At 34.6% G+C, this 13012-nt stretch overlaps 1 protein-coding gene across 1 annotated transcript in view; it reads right to left on the reverse strand.

Annotated features, from left to right (window-relative positions):
• Positions 1–3169: 3169 nt before the first annotated feature.
• The window catches only part of BMP5 (bone morphogenetic protein 5), a 118423-nt gene continuing 108580 nt past the window's right edge, over positions 3170–13012 (reverse strand). Inside the window, exons 5-7 of the mRNA XM_006757747.2 lie at positions 8475–8551; positions 7079–7189; positions 3170–3406 (exon numbers count right to left, since the gene is read on the reverse strand). Of these exons, the coding sequence (XP_006757810.1) occupies positions 3257–3406; positions 7079–7189; positions 8475–8551 (338 nt within the window). The 3' untranslated portion in view covers positions 3170–3256. The remainder of the gene's footprint in view (positions 3407–7078; positions 7190–8474; positions 8552–13012) is intronic.

Genomic DNA, 13012 nt, shown 5'->3' on the forward strand with positions numbered 1-13012 from the left:
AATTTCTTTGTCATTTCTAATGACTATATCTAATCTGGTTTCTCCTGTCTTCGAAATCCCCATCTTTCAAAAAGTCTTTAACAAAGATTACAACTGACTGAAGTAATTTTTACAAAACCTTTGCTCTTTTTATATTACTAACTCGGATATAGTGTCATTTTCCTGCCTAAATAAGAATAAATACTGGCATCTATTCCTTTTCCTGCTTTCTCTTCCATTATGATCTTAACCAAACTTGATAAAATACAGATGTATAGATATATACTTAGCAATGTATACTCTTTATCGGCAAAGCCTTCTTCACTTGTAACTTTAAAAAGTTTGAAGCCAAAAAAAATACAAAGAGAAAACAGAAGAGGAGGTAATCTGAGCGGGAAATTGGATGATAAATTGAGCACTTGACTGAATGGTTATAAGACGGTGACTTGTGTTTGAGGATTTCTTCTGCCTTGAATGGAGCTGCAGCATGAGCTATTATTCATTGTGAATGTCTTGGGAGATGATATTTGCCAGACTGTATAGTAGCCAGTAGACTTTGGCTCAGATTCGATGATAGTGATACAGGGATTATAAAATGAGATAAAAAATACTTTAGAATTTTCTTTCTTGTGTTTTTCTTATAATTTTGTTCAATGTAAACATTTCTCTTTGCCTTAGTTTTAAAGAATTTGAATATTTGTGATTTAAATTCTTCTATTTTCAAAAAGGATTAGGGACACATTATAAAGCCAAAGTATGTAAAGCAGAAAAATTAAAAACAAATATACAACAAACAAGTCAATGTATAACTAGCTGAAAAGACTTGAGTAGATTGGATCCTAATAAACTAAGCCAAACTATTTTGACTTTCAGTAATCAGAATACAACCGAAGTAATACTAAGAAGTTATGATAACAGTTATTTGAGAATATGTGACTGAACATGTGTATACAGGGGCCCAGTGCATGAAATTCATGCACGGGTAAGGTCCCTAGTGGCTGCTGGCTGCCGGCTGGGTTCTCCCTTTGCAACTGCCTTGGCCTGGTGCTACCTGCTCACCTACTCCACCATCCCATCACAGTGTCACTCTTGTTGGGACCCATAGGGGCCGGCAGGGCCTCCACTGCCGCCCACAGCCAGCACGATGAGGCTGACACCCACCATGTTCCATGCCGCCCCCTGGTGGTCAGCGCACATCGAACTCCTGGTGGGTCGAAACTCTCACCCGTAGGGACAATTTGCATGTTAGCCTTTTATTATATAGGATATGCATACACATGTATAGATATCATTTGAAAAAATATGAAAATACTGATACCAATAGTCTCCCTTCTTAAGTGAGAGTAAGTGAGATATTTTCCTATTTTAATCATTTTTGCTATTTAAAAAAAATTCTTTGTTGTTTAAACAAATTAAGAAAATATTTATCGAATTTTGCTTTATTTAGCAGTGAGTTATTTATTAACACAAAAACTAGTTTGGGCAATTAAAAAAAATAAAGAATCATGTAATCCACATACCTTTTATATCTGATATTCTTATAGTCTCAGTTTGTGACATACTTACTTGTTGCATCCTTCAAATAAAGAGTCAAAACAAGAAGCACAATAGAAACTAGCATAACAAGTTTAATATATTTTAAAATATAGAAATATATTTAAACAGCACATTTAAAGAATAATATAATAGACTTCCGTTTCTTATTCTTACAATGGTATGCCATTAATTCAAAAATATATTATTTAATGTACCTCCAATATAGTTATTATCAAATCTTTAAGATAAACTGTATTTTAAAACATTACAACATACCTGAATTACAAACAAACCCATAACATTTTAAAGCTATTACTATTTTTATTTGAAAGATCCAAAAGAGTGATTAATAAATGGTGCTTTATGAATATGCTAGATGAACTATAAATAGGCCTAGCTGTGGAGCCACCATGAATGGCAAGTTATCCATCTAAATGTCATTCTTTAAGAAATCAGTGTGTGTTAAAGGAAAGCCTTAGAAGGCAGAGAGAGGTACAGAGAGAGAAAATAAATTAATTTCAGAGGGAAGAACACACATGCACATACACACAACAGAACCTTCCCGTTTGGAATTATTTGTGCTTGGAGGAGGGTTTACAAAATCCCTTTACAAAATCAGGTTTTCATTGAGCTCGTTCTCAAAGATATGAAAAATGGATTTCAGCTGTTCTTTCGAAATGGCAATTCTGTCAAAGCTATTCTGGGATTGTGGGTAATTTCCTCCAGTTTAGTTTCAGTGCTTTTACCCTAAATAAAATCCCTTGTATCACATCCATCAGCGGACTCAGTTATGAAGGAGTGCGAAAGACAATGGCTGTGTCGGCAGCTTGCTCCGGTATGTTTTTTGCATGCAGTGACTCTTGTCTGTGGGGAGGGAAGTGGAGCACATGTAAAGTTTTCTTTATTTTGGACTCCTTTTAAACCAGAAAAAAAATCTGCAGCAGTAGTGTTCTAGATAATAGGCAGACATGATTTGTTTGAGGTAAAAAGGTTGTACTGCCATTTTTTAGTGTTAACGTGGAAAGTCATGGACACAGGCTCAAGCCTGTCTCCACAGAGTTCCTGAAGCTTTGAGCTCTTTGCAAAATCTGCAGTTCACAAGCCAACAAGGAAGATGCTCCTACAGTTACACCAATTCCGTGAAAGCAAACAGTTACAACAATGATGTGCAATCTTTCGGATTCTATATGCTGCCTACCATTTATTTACTCAAATCCAGTTCAACATTTCACTTTATTGGATGCAGTAGAAACTCTAAAAGAAAAATTGTGTTTATCTAAGCATTTTTGTTTGGGTTGTTATTTTTTTAAGTTTTACTTCTAAATAAATATCCTGGCATAGTTTTTATTGGAGCAACATAATCACATGCATTGGGTTTCTTTCATCGATATTTAACAGTAAAAGGAGTTCTTATTTCAAAAAATATATTAAAAATCGTATTAGGAAAAAATGTTGACATGGAATTGAATTGGACTTAACATACCTCATTGAAAGTTAGACTGGGCAATCTATTGTTTAATGTAGTGACCTATAAAATAGACTTTATTGATAAGGCATCCATAAAGGAGAATATATACCTTTAAATAAATAAAAGTGACTATATACATGATATTGTACATAGGTAGAGATGAAATGAGCCAGACTAATTTTACAGAATTCTCCTTTTGTCTGAAAGTATACTTTTTATTGTAGCCATAAACCTTAATACAGATCTTTTTCTTATTTCCATTATTATCTAATATTAGTGGCAGCCACAGGAGCGCACTACCATGTTTCTGTATTTTTTCAAAATGACATTGGAGCTGTCGTCAAAGTATAGCACAGAGATGGCGTTTAATTTGGTTGGAGCACAACAAGGCTTTGGTACGTGGTCAGGAAACATCAGATGAACCTGGGAAAGAAAAAATGTTTTGTTTCTTTAAGAAATAAGGTACATATTTTGTCTGCAGCTTTAAAATGGTATGCTTGTCTTATCACTCACCATCAAGCACACCCTCCACTATTCTCTTTGTGTTCAGTAGCTGGGGTGGCTGGCAATAAAGGATGTGTTCTTAAGCATTAACACCTAGAATCAACCCAGTAGTCCTAATTACGTGTTGGGATCTTGAAAAATGTACAAACAGCTAAGGAAAATACCTTATATGGCGAAACCAGTGAAAATTTTCCTGGGAAAAAGAACATGGCAACTAGTACTTAGTTGCTTTTGGTTAAAACGACTTCTATTTACTTCCTGAGACAGACAGACAGACGTTATAAATGCAAATCAGTAAAGCCACACAATTGGACTGTAGGGAGATTCAGATCTAAGAATTATTTCAAAAGGATAATTAAACAGTAAGTCATCAAAATTATGCCAACTCTTCATTTTCCATTGTAAAGGAAACTTAAATATAACAGCAAAATAAACTCCAGGTGTAATCCAATATTTGATTTAAAGTTTACAGCAATGATTTCAACTCTTCACATAATTTTTTAGCAGATTGGGTAGAGTTTAATATCCTTTTACCTTCTTTCTCCCTTAGACAACCTCTAAAAAGCAGGCTAAGCTAAATCAGAAGTAAAGAGTCTAGATATTTTACGAATTGAATCTCCATCCCCCCAAAAGCCTAAAAAAGGTGGCTGAACATGGAAAGTGAAATGCTTAAATAAAGGGTTTATTCTCATTTTGATCAGACTGGCAGTCTGCCTATGGTCTGAGCAAGGAGCCAGGACCTGGTCCCCCTGTTCCCACCCATCTACCCTAGTCCTTCCCTAGAGGGTTTATGGGAAGTCTCACTGATGAGTCCTGAGGGATCTACAAAAAGCAAATATAGCCTCCTGGAGTTTGGCTGTACAATGTCCTGGCTGAAATGATATAAGAGCCCCGCGTATGGACAGAAACAGCAGAAAAAAATGAGGTGATCTGACACGAACTTGAAATTTCCTAAGACCTCACAAAACTAAAAGTTGGATAGTTTCTACAAATTTCAGATGCAGCTTGTGTCCCTCATCAGTTTTATCTTCCGTAACACACACATACATGATTGATCACCCCGTTTCAATGGAGCTTGGCAGCCTCACGAAGCATTTGCTTAAAAAAAAAAAAAGGATTGTTCTTGAATGGTTTCTCAAACATGTTAGTCACAAACATGCTCCCCTGTAACAACAAACATGCCTGTCTTCTTGTTTCATGTCCTTCACAGAACAAACAGAGAGAGTGCACAATGCCAGGGGGGAAAAAATCAAACTTCCCATGGACGCTTCAAGTTTTGTGATGACTTATGTCCCATATCCCAGGACAGTGGTGCAGAGCGGGGTCTTGTTCCAAGTGCACATCAGATTTTTTTTTAATGTTTGGCTTTCAACACTGCCTTCTACACTATTGCCCCAAAAGCTGACAATATGTAAATATCTATAATAATAAAAGCATAGTACGCAAATCGACCGAATGACCGAACAGCAGAACGACTACCTGGACGACCTTATGGACGAAGCCGGGGCTGCGAGGGAGGCTGAGGCAGCCAGGGCACTGAAGGCCTACTCTTGCACCAATTTCACTCATTGGGTCTCTAGTATATTTATAAGAAGAAAAAGGGAAAGGAGAGAAAGGGTTGTATTTGACAGTTTTTTCAATTATTAAGCATTGCTTTGCTTGAGGGAAATGTTGATACGTTAGATACGTATCTCAGGAAGCAAAAGTCTACTTTCTGAGTCATTTGGAATGAGAGTAAAAAGAGGCAAAGAAGTGTCTGAGAAATTAAGCGGCATTTTTTATAAGCTGATAGTGACTGCCCTCTGTGACATTACAGAAAGACAGTGATCATGGCTATCCCTTCAAGGCAGGACCAGCACTGTTCTCTGCATGGTCAGCTCTCGCTCAACGTGAATTCTCATAGACATGGATAAAAGGCTAGACTTCATAGCATTTATTTTTGTTTACCAGTGGAAGTTTGAATACAAACATCCATCCTTTGCAGAGCATACCTGCTCCAGACCCCCCAGAAAAGTTGCCCTGTATCATGAACTACTTATCTGTACAGAGAGCAAAGATGAAGGCATATCAAACCTTAAAATTCCTCCAGGAATTTTCTCTATACTTTGTATATGGTATGGAAGTGGGCCATCTCATTGGTCAAGACTCAGAAAAAGAAGAAAATGTCTAAATGACTACCTTTCAAAATACATATTTGTTTTATCTCTCTGCTTCTCTTACATCACATTTCTTCCCAAAAAAAATTTGCCAATGCCCAAGCTCTAGTTGTTATAGATGTGTCTTTGGTGTCTAGCTATTTGGTAGTACATCGGAAGTCAATGAAGACAGCAGCATAATGGGCATTCAAGAATTTAATCTATCAATCTATATACCCCATTCCTTATTCAGAAGGAAGCTAAGATACTCTTTTCATCAGCTTTCAATTTTCCATTAATTTTGAAGAAAAAAAAAGGTAACCTCCTGAAGAGTCAACTCCTCAAAAATTCTAATACTCTTTTTTTTTTGTCATAAACAAATCTCATCCACTAAGATAGATTTTACTTGTTTTTTTTGTTTTTTTTGTTTTTTTTTTTTACTGAAGAAAAAAAAAAGTAACTTCCTGAAGAGTCAACTCCTCAAAAATTCTAATAGTTACTCTTTTTTTTTTCGTCATAAACAAACCTCATCCACTAAGATAGATTTTACTTGTTTTTATTTATTTTTTGACCAATAGCTACTGCTCTCTTACTGCCATTCACCAAATAACCCCATTCCCATCAGTAAGTCTGGAGTCTAAAATACTTTTTTTCTTTTCTTCTTTCCTAATTACAATTTTCATATTAACCCCCACACATTAATTTGGAATAATATCACATAATCTATTGTACCTTCTAGGAGCCTGTCATTTAGTCTTCCGGAGTTTGACCCTCTGCCATAATGCAGGTACGCCAGACTCTTAAGAGGTTTCATGAGCTCATGTAATACAGTACAACCATTTAAAGACCATGAAATCAACAACTCACTATCTTTTTCACAAAAATAAGCCTAGGCTATTACAGATTAAGTCACTATTTGATTTCCTGAGTCTGGAAGGGGAAAAATAATGAAGATTATTTTTCACCTTAAAGGTAAAAAAAAGGTATTAGGAAATAGAAATGTATCTTCTACTTATATTCTACATTAAAGAACTTCCTTATTGTCAGTGTGTTATGGAGCATCCTTAAATAATTAGAGTAAAAGCCCTTAGATGAAATTCACTACAGCTATTATTCAATGTTTTTGCCATGATTACTAATGAATTGTTAGGTTAGAAATAAGTAACTGGGAACCTGTGTGGTTAGTCATGTTGCATAGTGAAGCAATCACAGAATGAATATATATCATTTAATTACGACAATTCTCCTATCTGAATCCTTCCCCAATATGGAATCAGGATTAATCTCTAAACCAGCCTGAATATCCCTATTTGTTACTTTGGCTCTAAAAAGTGCCAAACAAGTTTGAGAAGAGAAGACAATGCACTGGTAACTACCAATGGATGCTTTCTGTTCAAATAACTTTATATGAGGTTTTCATCTTAAACCAGTTTCAATCCTACAAAAACAAGCATACCAGAGTCTGAACTATGGCATGGTTGGTAGCATTCATATGGGCATTGAGTGGAAAAGAACATTCTCCATCACAGTAAAATGCAGCATATCCTTCTGGTGCTATAATCCAGTCCTAAAATGCACAAAAAAGGAGAAAAAAGTCATATAAAAATGTAATTCTTAAAAATACTCAAATATATATATAAATCTGGATAGGTTTGTTTCTCTTCTTGGTCCAACAATTAGTCTAATAGGATAGCCTCCCCCAAGCCCTTGATTTATTTTTAAGTTGAAGTTCACAAAAAAATACATATAAATATTTTCACAAGAAAATGTCCTCTGTAATTTCTCCCAAGAGGTTGCTATGTACAATATTCATCGTATGTATAAATAAATCTGTGCATTCATGAATAAAACCGTAATCATGAAATAGTATTCTAAATATCCTTTAAACAGGAAATGATGAACTCTGGAAAGTTCAAGTGAACCAGACCAAAAAAATAAATAAATAAACCTGAGATCATTCTCATTACTTCTTAATAACTCATTCCTGGTTTTGAAACTTGACAACCTCCAAAAACTTTAATATTTGTTTCTTGTACTGTTTTTATTTTCATTTGTACATTAGCTTTATAGACTCTTTAGAAGAAATGAATTGAAGCAACTTCCAAAAACTGCACATGAAAATTTCTAGGAAGCTAAAAATTGGCATATGTTATAATTGCTCTATTTTTTCCCCTGAGACATAAAAATTAGCCCAAATATAAAATTTGAAAATGTTTACACTCTAATATTAATTCTCAATAGGATAGCTCATATTCTGAGAATCATTGTAATAGGATAATATAATCTAAAAAACTTCAATTTAAATGATTACTACATAGAATTATTAAAAACTGTATTGGTTAAATTCTCCTCCTTGCCCTGTTGATGAAGTTAATTATATGTTTATGAAGCATATGTGAAAGACAGCAATAAGTTTGAAGTGCAGAAAAACAACTTTATCTGAAAAAAAATTTTTAAATGACAGAGACAATAAAGTCAAGAATTCTGTTTCTTAGACTGTAGTTTGGGACTATTGGGGACAAGGAGAATTGCTTGAGTTAATCTGAAAAAAATAGTATTAAAATCAAAAGTTTGAAATATTTAATGAATAACACCCTTTTACACTTTCTAAATATTATAAATATCATTTCTTCAACATAGTTTTTTTTTATTATTTTTACTATAAAACCTAATAATTATGTTTTGATGCTGAAAGAATAATGGATAAAAAATAATGTGAATAATCCATTCACTGAATAGTCTGGTTAAAATAATTGATTGCTGTATTGGAAAAATTATTGACAAAGGTGACAAGGAACTCAGGATTTATCATAAAGCAGAAAAGAATACTTGAATTGATTGCTCATTCTTACCTGCCATCCCAGGTCCCGGAAACTCACATAGAGCTCATGCTTCATACAGGCTTGTTTCTGTTCACTCGTATTATAATCTGAAGACAAAAATCAGATTTTAAGCAGATGGCAGCTTATTGTGTATACCACTACTATTTCTTTGGTGAGGTCACTAATGAAAAAAGAGGCTATATTTGAAGTTGTAAAATATGAGTTTGAATCTTAAACCTAAAGCAACTTGCTAACCAGGTGAACTTCAGGTAAATTACTCATTACTTGTTCTGAGTTTCTTCTTCTATAAAATGTAGGCAATAGCATTTACCTTTTGGGGTTCTAACAAGATTTGGTTAGACCCCTTATGTGATGGTGCACAGCATGATGCCTGCCACTCATTAAGTACCAGCTGCTCAATGAATGCTCATTCATTAATTTGTGCATATTATAGTAGTATATATAATATTTATACGATATTTTTTAACATCTTCCATGAAGCAAACACTGGGAAAGTACCAATTGGGATCGTACTGAGTTTATTTTATTTTAATAAATATTTTAAACTCAGGATACCCAAAGTTGACCATTTAATCATCCTCCCAAAATCTGTCCCACCTATAGACCTCTCCGTTCTTGACTGATGGCAGTTTTCCAGTTTTATAACATTTCTTAAATAAAAACATAAAAAAACAATTTGGAGTAAAAAACAAAACAAACAAAAAACTCCTTTTTTCTCTCTCCCACATCCAATCTTTCAGGAAATCCTACACATTTTGCCTTCAAATATGACCAAAATACACCCACTCTCACCACCTTCATGACTGTTCCTTGTCCAAGGCACAATCATCTTTCACCTGAATTACTGCAATATCCTCAATAATATTTTCCCTGTCCTGCCTGGCTCCCCTACAACAAAGCAGCCAAGTAGACCTTTAAGTAAGTCAATTGAATCATAACACTCCCCAGCAAAATGTCCCAGGATGGTTCTCCATGCCCATAAGAATGAAATATCCTCACGTGCCTTATAAGGCCCCATGACTTCCCCAATGCCTTTTCCACTCCTCCTCCTCTCCTTCACTCCAGTATGACCATGACACCTCCTTGCTGTTTCATGCACAGTCAGCTTCCTGTCACCGTAGGGCCCTCGCTCTCACTATCCCTTCTTCCTAAAATGCTCTGCCCTTGCATATCTATACACCTAATGCCTCCAGTAGCTCAGCTCTTCACTTAAGCATCATCTTGTCAATGAGGCCTTCACTGACTTTCTTAAAGCAACACCCTAATATTCCCGGTCTCCCTCCCTCTGCTCTGAATTGTTTCCATTTCACTGATCCCCTTTAGTGTGCTGTGCCATTTACTCATTTATTATGTGCATCGGTTGTTATCTATCCCCTCCTGTTAGAATGTCAACTCCTCAAGGGTGAAAAATCCCATTTGGTTCTGTTTGGCTCACTGGTACATCTCAGTGTCAGGAACAGTGCCTGGCATACCGTAGGTACTGAATAATTCTTGGAGGCATTCATGAATGAATTTCTCAGTGTCTTTCACAAATTATTTGAAGCAAATGAAATACATTATTTCCATTACATATTTTGGAATATAACCTGAAAATCCCATAACTTTAAAAAATTGTTTAAAAGATTTAAGGATAAACAGAGAACCCCGATCTTGTTTCTGGAAAAAATAAAATACCAAAGAAACATAACTTTACAGAAAATCTTTGAATATTGTCTTAAAGGTTGTTCACACCTTGCACCAAATGTATTTTAAAAGTCAACCGATTTTGAGTTTTTTTCCAACACAAAACATGAAAGAGGGGAAAATTTAGGGTAAAGGAGCCAGCAAAAGAATTTATTTTCAAAGAAGACAGCTAAGTTTTTCTCCTAGAAATAAATGCTACATTCACTCTGACAGCCATCTCTGGTAAAGCGATGTAGCAGTTTACTATGCACAGCAGTCTGTCATAAGATATCACCTTTCAGTGTAATTATCCTCCACCTCTAAAGAAAATGTAGGCACATCAAAGACCCAAGGAGCCCGTCTTAGTGGGCCCTGTCATCTCCTTTCACAGTTACTTCAACTCCTTATTTATTTAACGTCAGTCTAGAAAACAAGATAATGATTACATTTTAAACCTAGAGACATTTTGCCTTCTAGTTCAGAGTTATTCCTACTGTGCAATTACCTTCATTAAAACAAATTAAATATGTTTATAATGATGGGAGATGGAGGAAAGAGAATTTATTTGAAACCCACCACTCATTCTCTGGGTAAACTTCTCCCTTAATCAGAAGAACACAAAATAGACACGCCTCCTGTAACTCAACATAAAACAAGATGAAATAGATAAGCTCCCTGTATCATTTTTAGAGAAAATAAAAAAAAACACTTATAGTATTAGTTTGATTGCATAAACTTCTTGATATTTAGGATTTTTTAAAAAGCCAGCTATGCATTAGACCAGGGGTCAGCAAACATTTTCTTTAAAAAGACAGACAGTCAATATTTTAAGCTATGGGATATCCCTTGCAACACTCAACATTGCGGCTATAACATGAAAGCACCCATAGATAATATATAAATGAATGGGTAAAACTTGACTTATGGATTCTGAAATTTGAATTTTATATGAATTCTACATGAAATAAAGTATTCTTCTTTGGAATCTTTTGTCAAACATCAAAAAATGTAAAAAACATTCTTAGCAATTGGTCCATACAAAACAGGCAATGGGCTGAATTTGGCTCTTACTTCACCAACTCCTGCATTAGACAATAAGGGAAACATTTATTCTTTTATCCTTGTCTTCATTAAAAACGCTGGATATGAATAACGACACTGTAGCCAATAACACATACAAGTGCGTGTAAAAAGCCATAAACTATGTATGTGGTTATTTGAATTCCATGTTTATAAAAAAAATAAAGTAAAACGTAAATGTCAAAATATATCTGTCCCATCTATGCAGCTTTTCATGCAAGCTAAGTGATGTATATAATGTAACATCGCATAAAGGTAACAAGCAATGAAATTTATAACAGAATCTGGTTCCAAGAGTCTGATTTCATAGAGCGTTAGGACCATATGCTTATTCTGTCAGAAATAAAATTAATGGATACTGAGTGAAGTAAATGTTGTACCCAAACCAGCAAAGTCTGCAGTTAGGTGTTCTATAAATGGTTGGCTGAATAACTGAGGGAGGAAGGGCAGGGAAGTTAGATTTATATCTTTAAAAAATACTGATTGGCTGCCTTTCAAATATTAAAATAAAATGAACATAATGCTACTGTTGATGAACCTGCCCACAAATGAAAAGTTGTGCCAGACATTACAAAAATGTTTTGGTGCCACAGCACACACTAGAACAATTTGCTAACATTCCTCAATCGCAATGCAGATATCATAAAGATAGCATTTCATTGTTCTGTGTCTTTACGGTAACAATATTGGGAAATCAGTGCCAAAATATTTAAAGCATTGTTAAATATTTATGCCAATTTCTTTGTGAAAAGAGTAAGAATTCAACCATTTTTCTTAGTTTGATTTTTTAAAATTATTTTTTCTAGGAAAAAGACATTTCAAAAAATCAAAATAAAATACATGGTGATTAAAAGTAGTTAAAAAAAATTTCTGAGGTCTACAGAAAACTTCATTAGTCTGTCCACTCATTCCTGAAAAAAAGCAACAATAAATAAATAAATATAGTCTAGCCTATCTTAATAAATAAATAAATATAGGCTAGCCTATCTCTGAAGGGTACAAAAGAAAATCAAGTCCAAAAAAATCTAGTTACTAATATGGGTTTCTTTTTCTTTAAATTTAGTATTAACTTCTTTAAGGGATGAAATATAGATAAATCTAAAACAAACAAACAAACAAAAAAACAAAAAAACAGAAAAAAATCCAAAATAGAGTTTAACATTTAAGCACATCAATTGCTTAAACCGAATATGATAAGATATTGTGTTTCAAAGTAGAAGCCAAGATATTAGCATTCCCACACTTAGTTCCCCAAAGGAAAAGGAAGTCAGCATCTACAGCATTAGGGTTTTAATTAATTTATAGGAAATGGAAATGACAAATGAATGAGGATACAAGAAGAGGTAAAGAAGAAGAAATGGTAAATTTTTTATTTGGCCTTGGGAATAGAGAAATTCACGACAAACCCAAAACAATACCAATTCCCCCCAAAGATGAGGAATTTCAAAATCCAGTGAACTCCTCACTTGAATGTCTGCACAGCTCAGTAGGAATTAGTGTTATTTACTTGTGTAGGGATAACTGTGTTTTTCTCTGTTTGAATGTATGATGCAAACCAGACATCTCAAAACAATAACTATCTAGAGCAGCGGTTCTCAACCTGTGGGTCGCGACCCCTTTGGCGGTTGAACGACCCTTGCACGGGGGTCACCTAAGACCATCCTGCATATCAAATATTTACATTACGATTCATAACAGTAGCAACATTACAGTTATGAAGTAGCAACAAAAGTAATTTTATGGTTGGTTCACAACATGAGGAACTGTATTTAAAGGGCCAGAAGGTTGAGAACCACAGGTATAGA

Source organism: Myotis davidii, unplaced genomic scaffold, assembly GCF_000327345.1.
Source record: "Myotis davidii unplaced genomic scaffold, ASM32734v1 scaffold313, whole genome shotgun sequence".
Lineage (NCBI taxonomy): Eukaryota > Metazoa > Chordata > Mammalia > Chiroptera > Vespertilionidae > Myotis > Myotis davidii.